This window comes from Gymnoscopelus microlampas (genome assembly GCF_963454915.1).
Source record: "Gymnoscopelus microlampas genome assembly, chromosome: 9".
In the NCBI taxonomy this organism is placed as follows: domain Eukaryota; kingdom Metazoa; phylum Chordata; class Actinopteri; order Myctophiformes; family Myctophidae; genus Gymnoscopelus; species Gymnoscopelus microlampas.
This window is the reverse complement of record NC_139946.1, coordinates 52,548,929-52,567,866: the sequence shown is the minus strand read 5'-3', so window position 1 is coordinate 52,567,866 and position 18,938 is coordinate 52,548,929. Positions and strand designations below refer to the sequence as shown.

Genomic DNA, 18,938 nt, shown 5'->3' with positions numbered 1-18,938 from the left:
ATGAACGGAAGTCAATGGATGATATTGGCTACACTCTTTCAGAGCCAAGCCGATAGAGTGGGCTGAAATCTTGCCCAAATATGGAGTCATAAGTCATTATATACTTCACACACGAAGTCCAAGATCTATGTGAAGACACGCCATTATTGGAACCAGTCTTGTTTGTGGTTAAAGCACAAGAGGCAAGATGGCCACTGAACCTTTTCTCACGACTCCAGACAATTTATTCCCTCTTTTTTTTTTTATCACGACATCAATGATAACACACACAATGTTGTTGCAAGGGAGGGGAGGGGTCCACATGAACCACATCACGTCTGCACTGGATGCTTGGAGTCCATGGCTATAGCAAGGGTGCAATTCTGTCTCTTTTCTCGTTTATTTTTTTTTCTCTGGAGAGTGCAGGTTTTTGACTAGAGAGGGGATCTAGTTGAGCTACATATTTACCAAACCAGGAGGAGGGCAGGGGGAGGAGGAACCCACGCCACAAAATGTCAGTGTGACTCGGTGAAAATCCGGAGGACAATTTGTCTGTCTGGTGGGTCAAAGCTGTGGCAAACGTTAGACAGCCGTTAGTAAGTCCACCGGGATGTTGTCACCGGCAACCCGAAAACATTCACCACTTCCTGTTCCGACACCAGCAACAACATCGATTAAACAATAAAAGGCTTTGGAGCATTAGCTTGCAGTTGAGGTCAGAACAAATATATCTTTTATAACAATTCAAATCGTCAAAACAAATACTGATATGGAGTTTTTTTTTTGAGGGGGAAACAATCAAGTCCTTAAATAAAATTTGAATAAATAGTCAGGGGGAAAAAAAATAGAAAGTACATTCTGACTTATAAATGGCAAAAAAAAACACGCATACAGAGGTGCTCTTTAGACTGTTGACGACTACTCCCTCTCAACATGATGGGGTGTATCTGACCAGTACAGCAGGGTCACCCGCCAACATCTGTATCTGAGCTGTACAGCAGGGTCACCCACCAACATCTGTATCTGAGCTGTACAGCAGGGTCACCCGCCAACATCTGTATCTGACCTGTACAGCAGGGTCACCCGCCAACATCTGTATCTGACCAGTACAGCAGGGTCACCCACCAACATCTGTATCTGACCAGTACAGCAGGGTCACCCGCCAACATCTGTATCTGACCTGTACAGCAGGGTCACCCGCCAACATCTGTATCTGACCTGTACAGCAGGGTCACCCGCCAACATCTGTATCTGACCTGTACAGCAGGGTCACCCGCCAACATCTGTATCTGACCAGTACAGCAGGGTCACCCGCCAACATCTGTATCTGACCAGTACAGCAGGGTCACCCGCTAACATCTGTACGACACAGAGGAGACGAATGGGAGAACATTGATCAACCTGAGGGAGGAGGCATGGAAGGGTAGGGAGGGAGGGGGCAGGGAGCAGTGGTGGTACATTTGGTTGCCATCGGGCAGAAACCTCTTATCTCCGTTTCTAAACTTGGCGTTTGTTTTGTAAATTAGCCCTACTTGATCACACAACAGCGTCACACAACAGCGTCACACAAAAGCATCAAAAAGTAGCAGATCTGCAAGCTTTTGATCTTGCAGATCTGCTACTTTTGCTATTCTTGAATTTGAACATGAGGTTTCCACCCGACAGACGATTTACTTTAGTCCTGCACTTTGTATTTTTTTGAATACTTGTGTCTTTCACTCCACTACATTTCAAATACAAATATTGTACTTTTTGACGCCATTACATTTGTATGAAGGGGAATTAAGTGGTTAATTATGAATTAACCACGTAAATAGCTGCTCTACAAGCCCACAAATGAGTCGCATTGTGACACGTTGTTAGCTTATAGACCTGCTATTTTCACTATTCTTTTTTGTTACATTTCTGGAAAATATTCAAGTTTTTGAGACTTAAGGAGCACTTTGTCGGTTTTGCACCTATTTTCTAATGAACTAGGACTTAATAAACATGATGTTGGAGTGTGTTGTTTTTTTCTGTGTTCTTATATTTTGAATATGATTTTCTCTATGACATCATAGCAGAGAATGACAGTTTTTCCTGGACAACAGCCCATGTTTCTTTACAAGATCTGTAAAGACCATCTAACAGCACTAATATTTGCAGACACAACACAAATGACTATTTCCCTAATACATGTTAAAACAAGTGCATAATGAACTAAAGAAATACCAAACAAAAGCTAAACAAACAAATCCCCAAAAAAATCAACCACTCCCCCCCTCTCTTCCCTGACCACTTGGTACGGTCTGACATGGTATTTGACAGTCTTAACGAGGTGATTGGTCCAGGAAGAACTGACATTATCTACTATGATGTTATAGTAGAGAAAACCATGTTCAAAATATCAAAACATAGAAAAAAAAAACACACTCCAACATCATGTTCATCACGTCCTCAACTTCATTAAAACGACATCTAAGTTGGTGAAGTGCCACTTTAAGTGTTTTTAAAAAGCATGTACTTGAATACTTACAGTATTTATTTTAAAGCAAGTACTCCAGTACTCAAGTAACTCAAGTACAAATTTGACCGAGCAAACCTTCACTTGCAGTCGAGTCATATTTGACCAGGAGTATCGATACCGTGACTCAAAGTACTGGAATCTGTTTGTTTTTTTGTTCACACTGGAGTTGAGTACTTTCAGGGACGTGCACAGATAGACTCTAGGTGGTGCTAGAGCACCTGCCCTTTGCCCTCTTGACCAGAAGTGCCCTTTTGAAAAAACGGGGAAAAAAACGTTTTCTTTTTCTTTCAGTTTACAGCAGGGGTCTTCAACAGGGCGTCTGGGACCCCTAGGGGGTCCTCAGAGTTACTACAGGGGGTCTGCCAAATCTTTATGTGATATAATTTTTCTTTTTACCATAACCACTCGAAACCTAGCATCCCTTTTCCGAGGAGAACTTTAGCCAAAAATAGCCGATCTACAAGCCCACAACGCCTCGCACTGCGAGGCGTTGTGGGCTTGTAGATCGGCTATTTTTGGCAAAGAGGTATAGGTGTAGAGGGAAAAAAAGAGCAGACCAAGTAAAGAAAAAAAAGTGTAATTTACTTGAGCACCTGCCCCTCAAAATGTCTGTGCACGCCACTGAGTGGGCGGAGACACTGAGTGACATGAACCTGTTGACGGATGACTGCGGACGCTGAGGCAGGTGTGTATGTGGTCGGTGGTCTGTCCTCTGGGAGGTGGGGTGGGCTGGTTTTCTTTGGCGTTCACTGGTGTGTCTCTCTCTCTCTCTCTGCTCTGCATGCCCCCCCACCCCCACCCCCACCCACCTTCCACAAACCACTGCACACAACGCTGCTTCAGACTGATGCGATGGAGACGTGGTCTATTGCGTTTTCGGGACACATGTCTCCCTTTCGCTGTGTGTGTGTAAGTAACCCCTCTGTGGGAGAAATGTTGATAGAATAAAGTGCCGCGTTGTAGCGTAACCCGCCTCCTCGCTTTGTTGGACTCGGCTGGACTTTGGAGCGCGCCTCAGCTGGGCTGGTTTCTCAGTAGCAGCCTTCCCTCCAGTTCTCCGCCGTGCCGCCGTAGGACCGAGGAGCAGGCAGGGACCTGAGGAACACATGACCAAAAAAAAAATCATGGAAAAAAAAAAGTTTTTTTTTAATGATTATATTCAGAGTTCAGCACGCAGGGGATTTGAACAGCACATTGAAACTGAACTAATGAATTATGACTAATCTCTCAGCACTCTTAAGACATCTCAGGAGCCCATTTCTGCCACTGTCTAAAAAGGCCTAAATTGTGTGTTTTTATGGCATGGCAAAAGTCTAGCTGTCTATAAGAGTGTCTGTCTGAGTGTCCGCCGGAGCTAATCTCGCAAACTTCTGGACGAATTCAGTGCCAGATTATTGTGCACATTGCCAGCAGGCCACATAACTTTCTTTTTACATACTGTAAATGTTATCCTTTTTGAAATCTTTAACTTAAATTTTGTAATGAGTTTTGAAATATCAAGTCGCTTAAATTCAGGTCTTTTTTATTTTAATAGATTGTGGAAATGAGCTTCCATACATGAGAGAGCAGCAGAGATGTGTATAGCATTGGTTCTCAAAGTGGGGTACCCATCAAAATAATTTAATAAACCACTTCATCCATTTATATGTTGGCTATTCAAAAATATAATTTACATATGCTATTTTTGAAAAATCTTGAAAGTGTTTGAAAAATGTTGAATAATTGATAATAATAATAATAATTGAATAATTAAACTTCTCTTCTGGGGGTCCTTGGCACAATACGTTTTCAGATGGGGCCAAATATATATCAATTTGGGAGTCTTGGGCACAAAAAAAGTTTAACAACTACTGGTGTATACGGTCACGTGAAGGTGTTGAATGAAACGCGTACCTGCGTACAGGCTGGGCCAGCTTGCTGCGGGGCAGGGGGATGCCTCCCCCTCCTCCTCCTCCTCCTCCTCCTCCGGGCGCGCTGGGGCGCGGCAGGCCGCTGCGGGGAGGAGCCAGGGAGCGTGTGGGCGTGGAGGTGGCCGAGCCGGGGGTGGAGGTAGCTTTCACCGGCTGCCTCAGGGCCAGCGGAGACGGCGTGGCCGGCGTCCGCAGCTTACTGGGAGACGGGACTGTAACCGGCACGCACACACAGGACAGGACAGGACAGGGAAGACAAAGGATTCAGGATAACGAGCCATTAACCAGGATTACAGGGCAAAATGTGGGTCAATCCTACAGGCAGAGCCTTTCAAGTTCCTCACTAGTTTTCACAGTCAAGCAATGATCTACAGCACAATGGGGTCTGAGGAACAATACATATATGATACTAACAGATCTATATGTATGACACATGGTATGCATGTGTGGACCCTCGTGCCTGATTTATACTTGGTCGCGCATAAACAAATAACAGATCTATAAGCTTGCAGATCTGCTACTGTCGATGCGCGACACTGGCAAACAACTAGGTATAAATCAGGCCTTAAGGAACTGCATTCAGCACCATTCACAAAAATCTAAAACCAACAAGAACAAAAACACAAATTCTTTGCAACTATGGAAATAATAGGGACGGCAACAGAAGAGGAACACAGGAGGACCAGCTACTGCATGTATTATGTACGGAGCTGCCCCACTACGTTGGTTGGGAAATGAGGAAAACACATGGCGAAATACTGGTGCAACCAGGACGCACAGACCAGACCAGAACATCACACCATCCACACACACACACACACACAACCACAGGTCACAATGCTCCGCCTCAGTGAATACTCACTGAAATCGGCTTCTTCTCCGAAGCAACACGACAGAGGGACTAAACACAAACCAAGACAGGAGAAATCGCTGTGAGGAAGCTTAACAGGTTTATATAGATATATATATTTAAGCCCAGTGGAGCAAATGTACACAACTGACCACTTCAGGAACATCTAGGGACATTTTATACAAATTGATGGGCTCTTACTGTACCTAATCAAAGAAAAGGAATCATTAGTGTATATAAACTGACATTTATCTTGATATAGTATATATACAGTATATATATATACATATATAGATGAGAGAGAGTATCAGAGACATTCTTAAAAGCGTTCTAATGAATGGACAGCCCTGCCTTAGGAGTGTTGCTACATAGTGGTATGGGAGATGAAGGAACCAACGTCGAAGGACATTAAACATCAAAACCAAAAACCTGACAGGATCTCTAGAAGTAGAAATGTGTTGTTCTGTGAAGGCAGTGAGACACGTGTACATGTGGAACATGTCAGAGCCATCAGCACAAGCTGGAGATGACTAAAGGCTGAGATTTTGTCGAGTTGAGTTTTTTTTTCTTCTTTTCGACACGGTCGATCAAAGTATATAAATTAGTCTTTGGGCGATAAGTACATCACCTCATTCACATACAGACACACTCTGCAGTTAGTAGGGTTACTCCTCTCTCTGGAGCAAAAAAGCCAAGCCTAGTGAAAGAAAATCCTTTATACCATAGTGTCTACTGAGCTAAATAAGTTCACGTCTCCCCACGTCTCTCTTCTGGTTGTTGCCCGCATCCAGTTCAAAGCACTGGCGACGGCCTACAAGACAACCAAGGGCATGGCACCTCCTTATGTTCACCTCTTCACCTATTCCTACACCATGTGACGTGTGTTCCTAAGACCTAACAATTTGAACTAAACACATGTCTGATATGACGTCACGTCAGTCACAGTGATGCTGTCATTTTCATCCAAAATGGAGACGCAACAGCAGAGAACCTCCGTTTCATTACCTACAAAGTAAAGTTTGCTCTGCAGCTCTGCAGCTGACACGTAGAGAAAAAATACCTTTAAAAAAATGCACATCATTGATCATTACATGATACCGTCTGGAAGACCTCCACAGCTTGTAGTCTGTGTGTGGTAGGCCTGACCTCAATTATTTGAATAGTCGACTAATCAGCCGAGGGGTGTCTGAGTCAACTGCCAACCTCTTAGTCGAATTATGAAAAACAAAAAAAAAGTTTTTCATTTTTTATTTATTATAAAAAATATAAAAAAATATTAGACTAAGAAATTGGCCTAGTTTGTTATATTAATTAACTAATAGTTTGCCAATGATTCGACTGCCAATCTCAGTCGAATCATGACAAAAATATATATATATATATTAGTCGACTATAGGCAACTATTGGCCAATCAGATTCGACTACAGAAATCCTTAGTTGGGGACAGGCCTAGTGTGTGGGGGTACAATTCTCACTTTGGAGTTTCTATCCACCTTATGTACAGATGTGTGCTGTGCTATCAAACTGGTTTCTATTGCTGATCTATACTATACCTACTTTTATGCTACTGATAGAAATGAAAGAAGCTAGATCTCCTTTTGGATACCAAGGTTCTCATTTCAAAATGTCTGACAAAGTGCAGTGTCTCAGGGTGGACCTTGGTTGAGAGGGCAGCGGGTCAACTTCCCTCCAATGTCACCGTCACTGACCAGCAGTGGTGGAAGAAGTACTCAGATATTTTACTTCAGTAAAAGTAGCAATACCACAATATAAAAATACTCTGTTACAAGTAAAAGGCCTGTGTTCAAAATGTTACTTGAGTAAAAAGTACAAAAGTATTGGAATCAAAATATATTGAAAGTACCAAAAGTAAAAGTACTAAAATGTTTGAAAATAGCCGATCTACAAGCTCACAACACGTTGCATGGAGCTTGTAGATCGGCTATTTTCAAATAGCCTGTGTATAAAACAGGGCTAAAGTGGTTAATGTATGTTGTTTTATAATATAATAATTTATATCTACAAAGTGACTTGTAACTAAAGTGTTCAAATAATTGCAGTGGATTAAAAGTACAAGATCATCATCTGCCTCTGAGAATTGTAAATACTCCAGTACAGTAAAAACACCACAAAATTGTTCTTAAGTACAGTACTTGAGTACATTTACTTTCCACCACTGATGACCAGTGACCTCCTAAAGTCTAAGAACATCCGTACAGCGTTATATTGAGGTCATGGCGTGCCTGAAAGACATGACCCCACAGCCCTTTGAGCTGTAGAGACAGCGGGGCGGTGAGAGGAGGAGGGGGGGTAGCCGTTACCTCGGAGAGACGACGGGCTTTGGAGGTGCTGTTTGGGTTTCGGGGAGGAGCGAGAGGGGGCTGAGTACCGTGGGAGCTGTCCTGCTGCTGGAAAACAGGGACATGTTTCAGTACGGGAGAGTCAGACACTGACACAACCAGTGAGGAGTAGGAGGAAGAGGAGCAGAGAGGCACAGTGGAGGAGGCCAGCCAAGCCACGGTCGGTTAACCCTCGGCCAGAGGTGTGTGGCGTAAAGGCCACTAGGGGGCGATGCAGCCAAACTATTGCAGGCAGCCGTGTCTGAATGGGGCAGCAGCTGCCAGAACAGAGCTTTTTTTTTTGTCAGTCCCAGGTAGAAGACAGCCGTCTCAGCACAGAGAGGAGGAGGTGCATGCTTTTAACAGTCAACGTGAGTCACACAAACAGACAGGTGTGTGAGTGAGTGGAGGGGGGGGGGTTGAGGCCGATTCATACTTTGTCGCGCGACAGTGTCTCGCGCTGAGAATAGCAGACCTACAAGCCCACAGCGCGTTGCGGAACCGACGCGTTGTTGAGCTTGTAGTTCTGCTATTCTCGGCACGCAACACCATCGCACGGAGGAACATAAATGAGGTTTCGCACATGCCCAGTATAGCAAAGACTCGGATAAGAAAATAATTGAGTACAGAGACATACTGCTGATCCAATAAGATGTTTGGATATGGTTTTCAAAAGGAACTGAACTAATTAAATAACAACATGTCCACATGAACAGCCTGTGTTGTTACAAAGTTGTCTAATGTCATCATTTTGACTACAAGTTTAACCAGCCCAAAGCTGCTTTCCGACCCCTGTACCTCAGGTAGCTGAGAGGGGTTAGTGTGTGCGGGATTAGCAACAAAACCATCATTATCTCTAACACAGGTTCAATGCCTGAACTATTGAAATCTGAGACGATACTACTGTGTGTGTGAATCTAGTTGTCCATCTAAATGATATTCTAAGTTACTCTCTATTGCTGCAGGACTGCCTGGATCTAAAGTGGCAGTAGAAAGGAAGAGGAAAAGATATTAACTGTGAAGACAAACGAGGAGGTAAAGAGGATTCCAAACCAACAAAGAAACAGTTCTTTCAAGTTGCAGCCAAAAAGAATGAACAGAATCCCCACCAGGGAGCACAGAGATCACATCACATCATATTATACTCAAACATTATCCTAGATGTTAACATTGTTGTCAAGAAGAAAGAGAAAGAAAGTCGACGGTGCATTTCATTTCATTAAATATGGACATTATAACAACCTGTCTCCATAAACGGCTGTCTCTTGTGCAAGTTAATTCATTTCAATCAGAATCAGATGTGATGTCTGTCTGTGAAACTCACCAATATTATATTATTTAACCACCTAAGCCCTTTCATACATTGTTGTATGACATATAGTGTGGCGAAAATAGACGATCTACAAGAGCTTATGCAGTTATTTTTGCAATTTTTATAAAACGTTGCCTATAATGAACATGCCCAAAATAGGGCTGCCTAGGGTTTAAAGTGGTTAAAAAAATATAATGTAATAGTGGCAGGTGGAAAAATTAAATGTAAAAACTTGCAAAACAAGGCACGGCTGCTACACTGTCTGACCGGTCATTTATGTTGTGTTCCAGTCGTTCCCCCGCTGGGATACTCACTGGCAGACTGGTTCTGGTGTCGTGGGGAGCCTCCGTTTGGCACTTGCAGGTTGGACTCACAGCTGCGGCTGTTCTTCACTGGCTCCGGGGCCACTGGCGGCGCCGCGGCCGCCGCCGTGGAGGAGGAGGAGCGCGTCAGGTTGGGAAGACTACGACGCAGCTTCTCTACAATGACAACAACGCCACAGTGTTCATTTAGTCGTCTAAACCTACGACGAAAAATGTTCGTCGACTACCTTTTCTTACTGAAGAAAACTAAATAAAAAGTAAACAAAAACTAAGCTAAGATGACAAAAACTTCAGAATTAACAACATTGCATGTTTGGAATTGTAACAGCTGAAATCAATAATATATCAGTATTCCGATAACCTGAGGGCAGCATTAAGTGAAGGTGGTTGCCCATGTATGCTCTAATGTGTGGTGAAGGACGCTTTTCCTCTCTCTGCCATGTGGTCAGGATGGCCCCACACACTGTGTTGGTGAAGTGGCCTTATATACTATACCTTCGTTCTTGACCACGTTGGTCTGCATGTCGGCGGCCCCGCCGTGGCCCTGCAGCGAGTGGCGGGGCTGCTGCAGGCGGCTGATGATGGGCTGCGGCGAGCCGCCTCGCCCGTACTCGATGGAGCGCGCCGGGGAGCGCGAGCGCGGCGAGTTCCTGGGGGAGGCGCGGGGGGAGTGGCGGGGCGACGGGCTGAAGCGGCTGGAGGGCAGGTGGAAGGCCGGGTGCAGCACGGCGTCCTCGTCGTCCTCCAGGCTGTGGGCGTCCAGCTCCTGGTCGCTGAAGGTGCTGCGCCGGAGAGAGTGGCACGACGAGCCCGAGCTCCGCCTGGACGCCGTGGCCGCGTAGTCCTGCCGCAGACCTGATGAAACGCACACGCACACACGCACACACACACACACACACACACACAGTTGGAACCTTCTGTACAACAGGGCGTTTTCAAACATTTTCATGTCAAGGACCCCCAAATTGAAATGTATATGGTCGCAGACCCCCCCCATCTGAAAAAGGTTTTCTGCCATTGACCCCAGAAGAGAAGATTATATATATATATATATATAAATAAATGAAAAAAATTCTAAAAAATAGCAGATCTACAAGCTCTCAGCACGGCTTGAAGTGACACGCTGTGAGCTTGTAGATCTGCTGTTTTTGAATAGCCAACGTATAAATGGATAAAGTGGTTTAAATGATAACATAATAACATTGAAACATACATAGTAAAAAAAAGTGCTCAGGAGCCGAGATACAGCCTTTTTCAGTAATAAGTTAAACAAGAAGTGAATGGAGCAGTGAATCTTCAAATGATGATATCTTGGGTTCTGAATGTTTTTTTTCCAAAAAAAACGTTGCGCCATTGCGGTAAAACACGTGAAACACGTCAATGGCACTCAATGAGTTAAATACTTTTGCTGGGGACCCCTGGAACACCCCCAAGGACCCCTGGGGGTCCCCGGACACCACTTTGAGCACCACTGCTGTACAAAACTGTGTCATCTGTGAACACACAACTAAACTGAGTCTGTATGAAACTCTACGAGGGTCTCCGTTCCCCTGCATGTCTCTCTATTGGTTTATAACGCCTGCATACTTGTCATGTGTTGGAACTTCCAGGCACTGTGTGAACAGCGACTCATACACAAGCTAGCCTTGTTTCACCGATTCCATTGCCCTTATCTGATTTGAGCTAGAAAGCGTTCTGGTTTAACATTCCACATATCTGGAATAACTCTCAGGAAAATGGAAATCTATTCAGCGTATTGTGCACGACAAGTTAACTTATGTTGCTATAATATCAGTAGTTCTCAGACTATTTCACGTCAAGGAACCCCCATGTATTTGGCCATGGACCCCCGTCTCAAAATATGTTGTTCCAGGGACCCCCAGAAGCAAAGATTTGAGTTAAAAATGTTTGCTTTAAAAAATATATATATGTTCAAAGATTTGCACACATTTTCACGATATTCCAAAAAATAGCGGATCTACAAGCTTGCCGTGCTATGAGCTTGTATATCTGCTATTTCTGAATAGCCAAAGTATAAAATAATGGTTAAAAGTGGTTGCACAGATGCGTTCCCGGTTTTAATGGGTTAAGTTCCTAAGTACAAAATGTATTGACTAACGTTTCGATGCTACTGCGTCTTCCTCAGAGTCATAAATGACTGAATGTATGACTTATGATTTAGTCTGAGCTGCTCCAGTGTCTTCTCTACTTATTGTAAATGTAGGTTTGTTTTTTTACCCAGTATATGCCCCTTTACATACAGCTGAACTGCTAAATGTGAAATGTCAATGAAGTTTTGTAAAACAAACGGGCGGCTCTTGTAACGTACTCTCTTCCTGCATGCGGGCCAGTATCTGGACATCAGTGACATCGTTGAGTTTATAGGTGGTGGAGGAGCCCACGGAGTCCTCGTCCATCTCTGAGGTGCTCAGCTCACTGTCCACTGACGACTGGGGGCTGATGGCCGGGGGGTTCCTCTCCGCCGCAGTGTTGCGCTGGTGAGCTGACAGAGAAAAACAACAATGAGGCACATCTTATATATCAAACCTTTTCCATGTCAAGGACCCCCAAAATGATATGTATTTGGCTACGGACCCCCACCTCGAAGAAATTTTGTGCCAGGGACGTCCAGAAGCAAAGATTTGAGTTGAAAATGTTTGCTTTAAAATATATGCATCTTTAAAGATTTGCACACATTTTCACGATTTTCCAAAAATAGCCAAAGTATAAAATATGGTTTAAGTGGTTAAAATGACTGACACTATATTAACTACTTTTGCTGGGGACCCCCTGGTACCCCAACCAAGGACCCCTGGGTGTCCCCAGACCTCACTTTGAGAACCAATGCCTTATACCAACATGTATTGCTGCTATTCTTAATTATATCTTAGTTATTGTTGCTACAATAGCTGAGGAACGAAAACCAAATCAGTTTACTCTTGTGTACTCGTATATAAGATGTAACAATATAAATATTAACGTTGTGAGGTTACAGCCATAACTGGACATAATCTTAGTTACTGGAGGTTTATCAATACAACACTGACGGCAAATTATTGGGACTGATACAATTCAATTTCAATTCAATTCAATTTTATTAAAGTGTCAAATCACAACAAGTTGTCTCAAGACACTTTACATGTAGAGAAGAGACCCGACAATCCCACCCTGAGCAAGCAATTTTACGACAGTGGCAACTCACTGTGACTTAACCTTTTTAATTTTTAGGACCTCCAGTTTGAGGATTGGGGAACCCAGCTCTGGGCTTCCCAAATCCTCAGTGTTAATTGTATTCCGAGAGCGTACAAATGCAACCAACCATTTGGTGCCATTTGTACGCTCTCGGATAACAGACCTCTAAGGGTCCATTTGGTTCCTAACTCTCAATCACTTGGATGGGGTTTGAGAACCAGTGAACTAGACCAGTGGTTCTCTAAAAGTGGGGTCCAGACCAGGACTCTCTCTGGGTTCCCTGAGGGGGTTCTAAATTGACACTTTCAATTCTGTAACCCTGACAAGTGTATGAAAACTGGCAGACAAAGACTCGCTCGCTGCATTAATATTAAGGAAAACTCCTTAGACAAGAGACTTCTAGCACTGAGAGTCATATAGCACTGAAACATTTGCTAATTTTTGTTCATCCCTCATTATGAGCACAGAGCTCATAAAGAGCATATACAAATAAAATAAATTCTATTTCTTATCTAAGTCTCTGTCTAAGGAGTTTTCCTCAATATTTTGCCAGTTTTCCCATTATGTTGTTGAGACCACTGCACCTGCAGTCAACCCTGAACAAAGGACAAAGAAGGACAAGAGTTTTCCCTGTTCCTGACAGTATACAAATGGAACCAAATGGACCGTGTCAGAGTTAACCCATTAAGACCGGGAGACGCATCTGTGTAACCACTTTAACCATTATTTTATAGTTTTGGCTATTAAAGAATTGCAGATATAAAATCTCATAGCTATGAGCTTGTAGATCAAATCTTTGAATATACATTTATTGTTTAAAGCGACCATTTTTTACTCAAATCTTTTCTTCTGGGGGGTTTCCTGGAACAACATATTTTGAGATGGGGGTCCTGGACATGAAATAAGTTTGAGAACCACTGAGTATAGCAACATAAGTTTTTTTGTTAAACCGATTTAGAAGACATTTGTAGAATCCCCAGAAGCAAAGATGTGAGTTAAAAATATATGTTCAAAGATTTACAAAAAAAATCATGATTTCTCAAAAAAATTGCAGATCTACAAGATCATGGCGTGGCACTCGGAGCCGCGCTATGATCTTGTAGATCTGCAATTTTTGAATAGCCAAAGAAATCTTAAAATGACACAGATGCATTCTCGGTCTTAAAGGGTTAAGGGGGGGGGGTCTTTGAAATGTAAAAGGTTGAGAACCAGCGACCTGGACGACCTACCTGTGTTGACGGGCATCAGCTGCTGTCTGACGATGGGCACTCTGCAGGGCGTGGAGGACGGCGAGTTGAAGCCGCTGCTGTAGGGGCTGTTGGCCGCGTTGGTGCTGTACGGGCTGCCGTAGCCCACCTGGGGGCTGTAGGGGCTTCCATAGAGGCTCCTGCGCTTGTTGGCTGCAGACAGACAGGCAGAGAAGAGAAGAGGGCGATTATGAGCCACAAAATATAAATATTAACACTGCAACGACAGAGAAGGACATGACCGGTGGTGTTGACTTGACGCATCGTTTTGGAAGAGTGAAGCCAAGCAGGCTCTGCGGCCTGCTTTAAAAGGAATTCAAGGAATGAATGGGGTGTGTAATTAATAGAAAATACGATTTTTGGGGGGGTGAGCTACTCCTTTAAAAGCTGCAATTCATGTCCTACCCAGGATTCGAACCCGGGTCCCCTGCGCGAGCGCCAACAAGTCTTACAGCTGAGCTATTTCAGGTAGAGGATAGAATGCAGTGTAAATTGTTTTGACCTTCATGCAATACCACTTGTCAACCAGCAGGTGTCCTAACCGACCACAGGATCTAAAATGTCTCTAAAAGAGCAGGCATTGTAGTTGGTCTAGTAGAGTAGAGAAAGTAGCACACCAATGGCTGTGGTGAGGTGCTGACTACTGAGAACAAACTTTTAAAAAGAAGAAAGAAGTGCTGGCCTTCTTCAGAATTAATAAATGTTATAATGTATAAACATACTCTACAGTACAGACTGGTTAAAATCCTATTTTACTCACAAAGTTATGGATTGCAGCTGTACGGGTCAATAGATACAACACTCCGCAGAGGGATTTAAACGCTCTGGAAGAGTCCTGGATTACAGTCATTCACTGATGTGAATGTAATCAATAAAAAGAGTTGGGAATTCCGCTGGAAACGTATTTATTGGTGGCTACAAATAGAGCAATATGATCTCTCCTCTTATTTCCCATTAAAAAGCCAAGAGCAACCACATGAACATCTGACTACAGGCTGATTCAGCAGCTGCTCCTCTCTAACGTGGACACATGCTGAAAGCACAATGATCTCAGACTTCATGTGTCTATGACACCAGTCGTCTTACTGTATGTAAGGTTTAGGTTTCAACCGCCATTCACTTCCTAGCCGATGACATCATCAGAGTCCCATTGATTCCATAAAAATAAAAAAGAGGATAGAAGAACATACAGTATTTTAACCACAATTAGTGGTATTCTACGTTAGCGTAGTGACAGAGTGCACAAGAACTTTGGCGCTGGTCGTGTGGTTTGCGAGAATAGCTCTGGACAGACAAGCACACAGACGGGGCAGACCCTCTTATAGACCGCCTCTTTCAGAGCCACTCTGAATCACCGTTTAGCCTTACAGCCCTAATTCATCCCAAGTTATCCACATGAGCGTCTCATGACGAGCGAACATACCGCAAAAAAACAGGCAAAGACAGGTGAACATTTGGCGAAAAATGCCAACCTTGTGATAAAATAGCCTCATCTACAAGCTCACAACGCTGCGCTGTGACACTGACATGTGAGCTTTTAGATAGCTATTTTGCTATTTGATGTACAACAACGTCGTATACTACAGGTTTTAACCTGACCGGGAACGCATCCGTGTCATTTCTAGATTTCTTTGGCTATTCAAAAATAGCCGATCTACAAGCTCATAGCGCTACGAGCTTGTGGATCTGCTATTTTTGAAAAATCGTGACAATTAGTGCAAATCTTTGAATACATATATTTTTAAAGCAAGCATTTGTAACTTTGCTTCTGGGGATTCTAGAAATGTCTTCTAAATCATACAGTTTTTTCTGTACGTATGTTTATATATCAGTGGTTCTCAAGGACCCTCAGAATTATATGTATTTGGCCGCAGACCCCAATCTCAAAATGTTTTGTTCCAGGGACCCCCAGAAGCAAAGATTTTAGTTAAAAATGTTGGCTTTAAAAAGATTTGACACATTTTCACGATTTTTCCACAAAAATAGCAGATATACAAGCTCATAGCGCAGGACCGAGTGCCGCACTATGAGCTTGTATATCTGCTATTTTTGAATAGCCAAAGAAGTCTTAGAATGACACAGATGAGTTCACGGATTGAATGGGATAAGTGGTTACGATGTGAATGACAAGTTGCTCCTAACCAGCCAGTACTCATTGACCATCATCCTAGTAGCTCTGGACCAGGACCTGGTTGGGTTGGGTTCACTCCTTAGTGTCCTCTCTGTGAGCTCTGCAGTGTGTTGGCACCAGCATGCTGCCTGTTCCTTCTGCTGGAGAGTCTCTTAAAGCATATGTTCAGCATGGCTCTGACAGAGAGCTCCCTCATCACAAACACCGGACAACAATACACTCGGTTCAAACCTAAAGCAGCACAACAACAATGCAAGCCTCTGTGAGGCCCGGCTGCAGGCCCAACCAAACGGCCGTCAAAGAGTCCATAGTCTCACTGAGACAGAGTCTTCATAGAGACTCTGGGGGGACATGAGACTGGGTGACGGAGGAAGGAAAAACAGGACTGTGAGGCCTGGATAAAGCAGGCACCAAGAGAAGGAACATGACCGTGGATGACAAAGAAAACCATGTGGCTCTCCAACTACTTGACCGCAACTCTGTTTATATAATCTAATTCTGAAGTCATTATCGTTATGATTTTATGTTCTGTGGAAACTTTTACTTAAGGGTTTTTTTGTACCAGGAGTTTGTCCTGAAAACATATTAGTTTAGCTCAGCCAGTTAGTGCACTGCACAGATCATAATTCTCCTTTTAACAGATCATAATTCTCCTTTTAACATGAGGACCCGGGTTCGAATCAGACCCCCATTTCTCTCCAATTGCTCTCTACACTTGGTTTCCTGTCTCCCCAATACCTACATAAAATAAAACATGAAATTGCCAAAAACATAAAAAAAATAACGATAGAAAACAAATTTTTAAAATAATAATAATTACAACAGAATATGTTTTGTCACCAGCAAACGTTGTGTGTGATATTTAGGATAAACACAATTGTCCATCCTTATAGAATACAGGGAGAGTAAAGACAGACAGACAGACAGACAGACAGACAGACAGACAGACAGACAGACAGAGAGAGAGAGAGAGACAGAGAGAGAGAGAGAGAGAGAGAGACAGAGAGAGAGAGAGACAGAGAGAGAGAGAGACAGAGAGAGAGACAGACAGACAGACAGACAGACAGACAGACAGACAGAGAGAGAGATATGATGACTGTAGAGGCTAGCACTGTGGCCTGGCAAGCTAGCACCGCATCACGTCGCACTGTGCTCCTTAACTACCAATCAATACATGTGTTTACTGCGTGTATTCCCCATCTCCACGGCCACTTGTTCACTCATCCTCCTTGCGTCCCCTCCCTCCCTCTGTGTTTGGGTGTGTTTACACAGCTGGTTGGCAACTGGAAAAGGAGGCCTTTTATGATCAACTCCCTCTCTCTCTCTTGATTCTCTTCCTGCTATGCAGTAGGTCATCCTGCATTATTTAGGAAATACCATTGTTGTCCACTTTGCCGCTGTGCTGGTCGGATCAGCCATCCAGGAATGTCAACAACACAACACATACCAAAGAGCTCCCACCGCTCTACTACACCCATTAGCCAGGGGGCAAAGCATTAAAAAAGGTAGACCTGCTTCAGTCGTTCGTACACATGCCTTCTGCTACCGTTGGCAACGTGAGCTCCATAGAGAAAGATTGGTCACCCGATCAGAAAACATGTACAAATCAAAGCCGTTATTCTACAGGCTCATGTTTATGGATAAGACACCGGTCACGGTCAAGTTGAAGTTGACATCTAGGCGTCTCTAGCTGTGGGTGCTTGACTTCAATGTGTCTACTGTCAACTATGTAGAAACGCAACCGCGCCTGTGTTGACCTGCAGGGATTGACCTTCTCTTGACTCCTTAGCTTAACCCATTAAGAGCCGAGCGGGGAAAGAAGATCTACAAGCTCATAGCGCGGCACCGAGTGCCGAGCTTGTAGATCTGCATTTTTATTTAAAGTAACTTTAGGAAGTGAAAATGTGTGCAAATCTTTGAATATATATATATTTTTTAAGCGAACAATTGTAACTCAAATCTTTGCTTCTGGGGATTCTACAAAATGTCTTCTAAATCCTAACAGTTTTTAGAAAAAACGTATGTTGCTATACATCAGTGGTGCTCAAACTTTTTCATGTCAAGGACCCCCAAAATGTATATGCATTTGGCTACGGACCCCCATCTCAAAATATGTTGTTTCAGGGACCCCCAGAAGCAAAGATTTGAGATGAAAATGTTTGCTTAAAAAAATATATACATTGAAAGATTTGCACAAATGTTCATGATTTTTCAAAAAATAATAGCAGATCTAAAAGCTCATGAGCTTGTAGATCTGCTATTATTGAATAGCCAAATAAATCTAAAAATGACACAGATGGGTTAAGCCAGAGCTCTGGAGCCCTGGGCTACACAGTAAAACATGGAGACAGAGTTAATTTAAGTTGTAGGGGTTCATTTTACACACTCTGTGTTAAATTAACACTCCACATTTTACTGACATAGCCTGGGGGGTCTATGTATAGAGTAATGCCAGCAGAACCTTATGTCAGACCACAAATAATGGAGCTGTGAGAGAAATTGAAAGTCAACTTTAATAAGCTGACCGCAAGGCCAAGCGTGGCAATATACCAGTTCTCCAAATATCACAAACAATATTATGAACAATATGAGAAGCCCAGACACCCAGATATCAAACATACTCCTGCTTTCATTGTGCCGTTCAAAAGGAAATTAATTCACCAAAATCGTCACAGCCTAAACAGGGAGATTACAGGATGTGGAATAGTAGATAAAAAGGTGACGCTCTGAAGATATATCAAATATCCAGTGGTGGGAAGTAAGTACATCTACTTAAGTACTGTACTTAAGTACAATTTTGAGGTATTTGTACTTTACTTGGATATTTCCAATACTTTTACTCCACTATATCGACGCATTGTGAGCTTTTCAAATTTTCAAAAGATTTTTATACATTTGAAAACTTGTTAAATAGGACATTCTGCCTAATGAGTTCTTTTACTTTTGGTAATTTAAGTACATTTTGATGCCAATACCTTTGTACTTTTACTCAAACACATTTTGAATTCCGGACTTTTACTCGTAACAAGAGTATTCTATAATTGCAGTATTGATACTTTTATAAAACATTTGAGTACTTTTTCCACCACTGCAAACATCAACGTTCAGCCCATGATAAATCTCTTGATAACACTTCTAGGTTAGACACA

General features: G+C 43.1%; 1 protein-coding gene across 6 annotated transcripts in view; it reads right to left on the bottom strand.

The window, feature by feature from the left end:
* Positions 1-3,008: 3,008 nt before the first annotated feature.
* The window catches only part of slain2 (SLAIN motif family, member 2), a 34,718-nt gene continuing 18,788 nt past the window's right edge, over positions 3,009-18,938 (bottom strand). Inside the window, exons 3-10 of one of the 6 annotated variants that reach the window (XM_084067065.1) lie at positions 13,641-13,811; positions 11,549-11,722; positions 9,715-10,074; positions 9,211-9,375; positions 7,567-7,653; positions 5,258-5,296; positions 4,379-4,607; positions 3,009-3,580 (exon numbers count right to left, since the gene is read on the bottom strand). In XM_084067065.1, coding sequence (XP_083923191.1) covers positions 3,517-3,580; positions 4,379-4,607; positions 5,258-5,296; positions 7,567-7,653; positions 9,211-9,375; positions 9,715-10,074; positions 11,549-11,722; positions 13,641-13,811 — 1,289 coding nt within the window. In that variant the 3' untranslated portion in view covers positions 3,009-3,516. The remainder of the gene's footprint in view (positions 3,581-4,378; positions 4,608-5,257; positions 5,297-7,566; positions 7,654-9,210; positions 9,376-9,714; positions 10,075-11,548; positions 11,723-13,640; positions 13,812-18,938) is intronic. The other 5 variants (XM_084067066.1, XM_084067067.1, XM_084067068.1 and 2 more) reach the window with 5 other exon arrangements.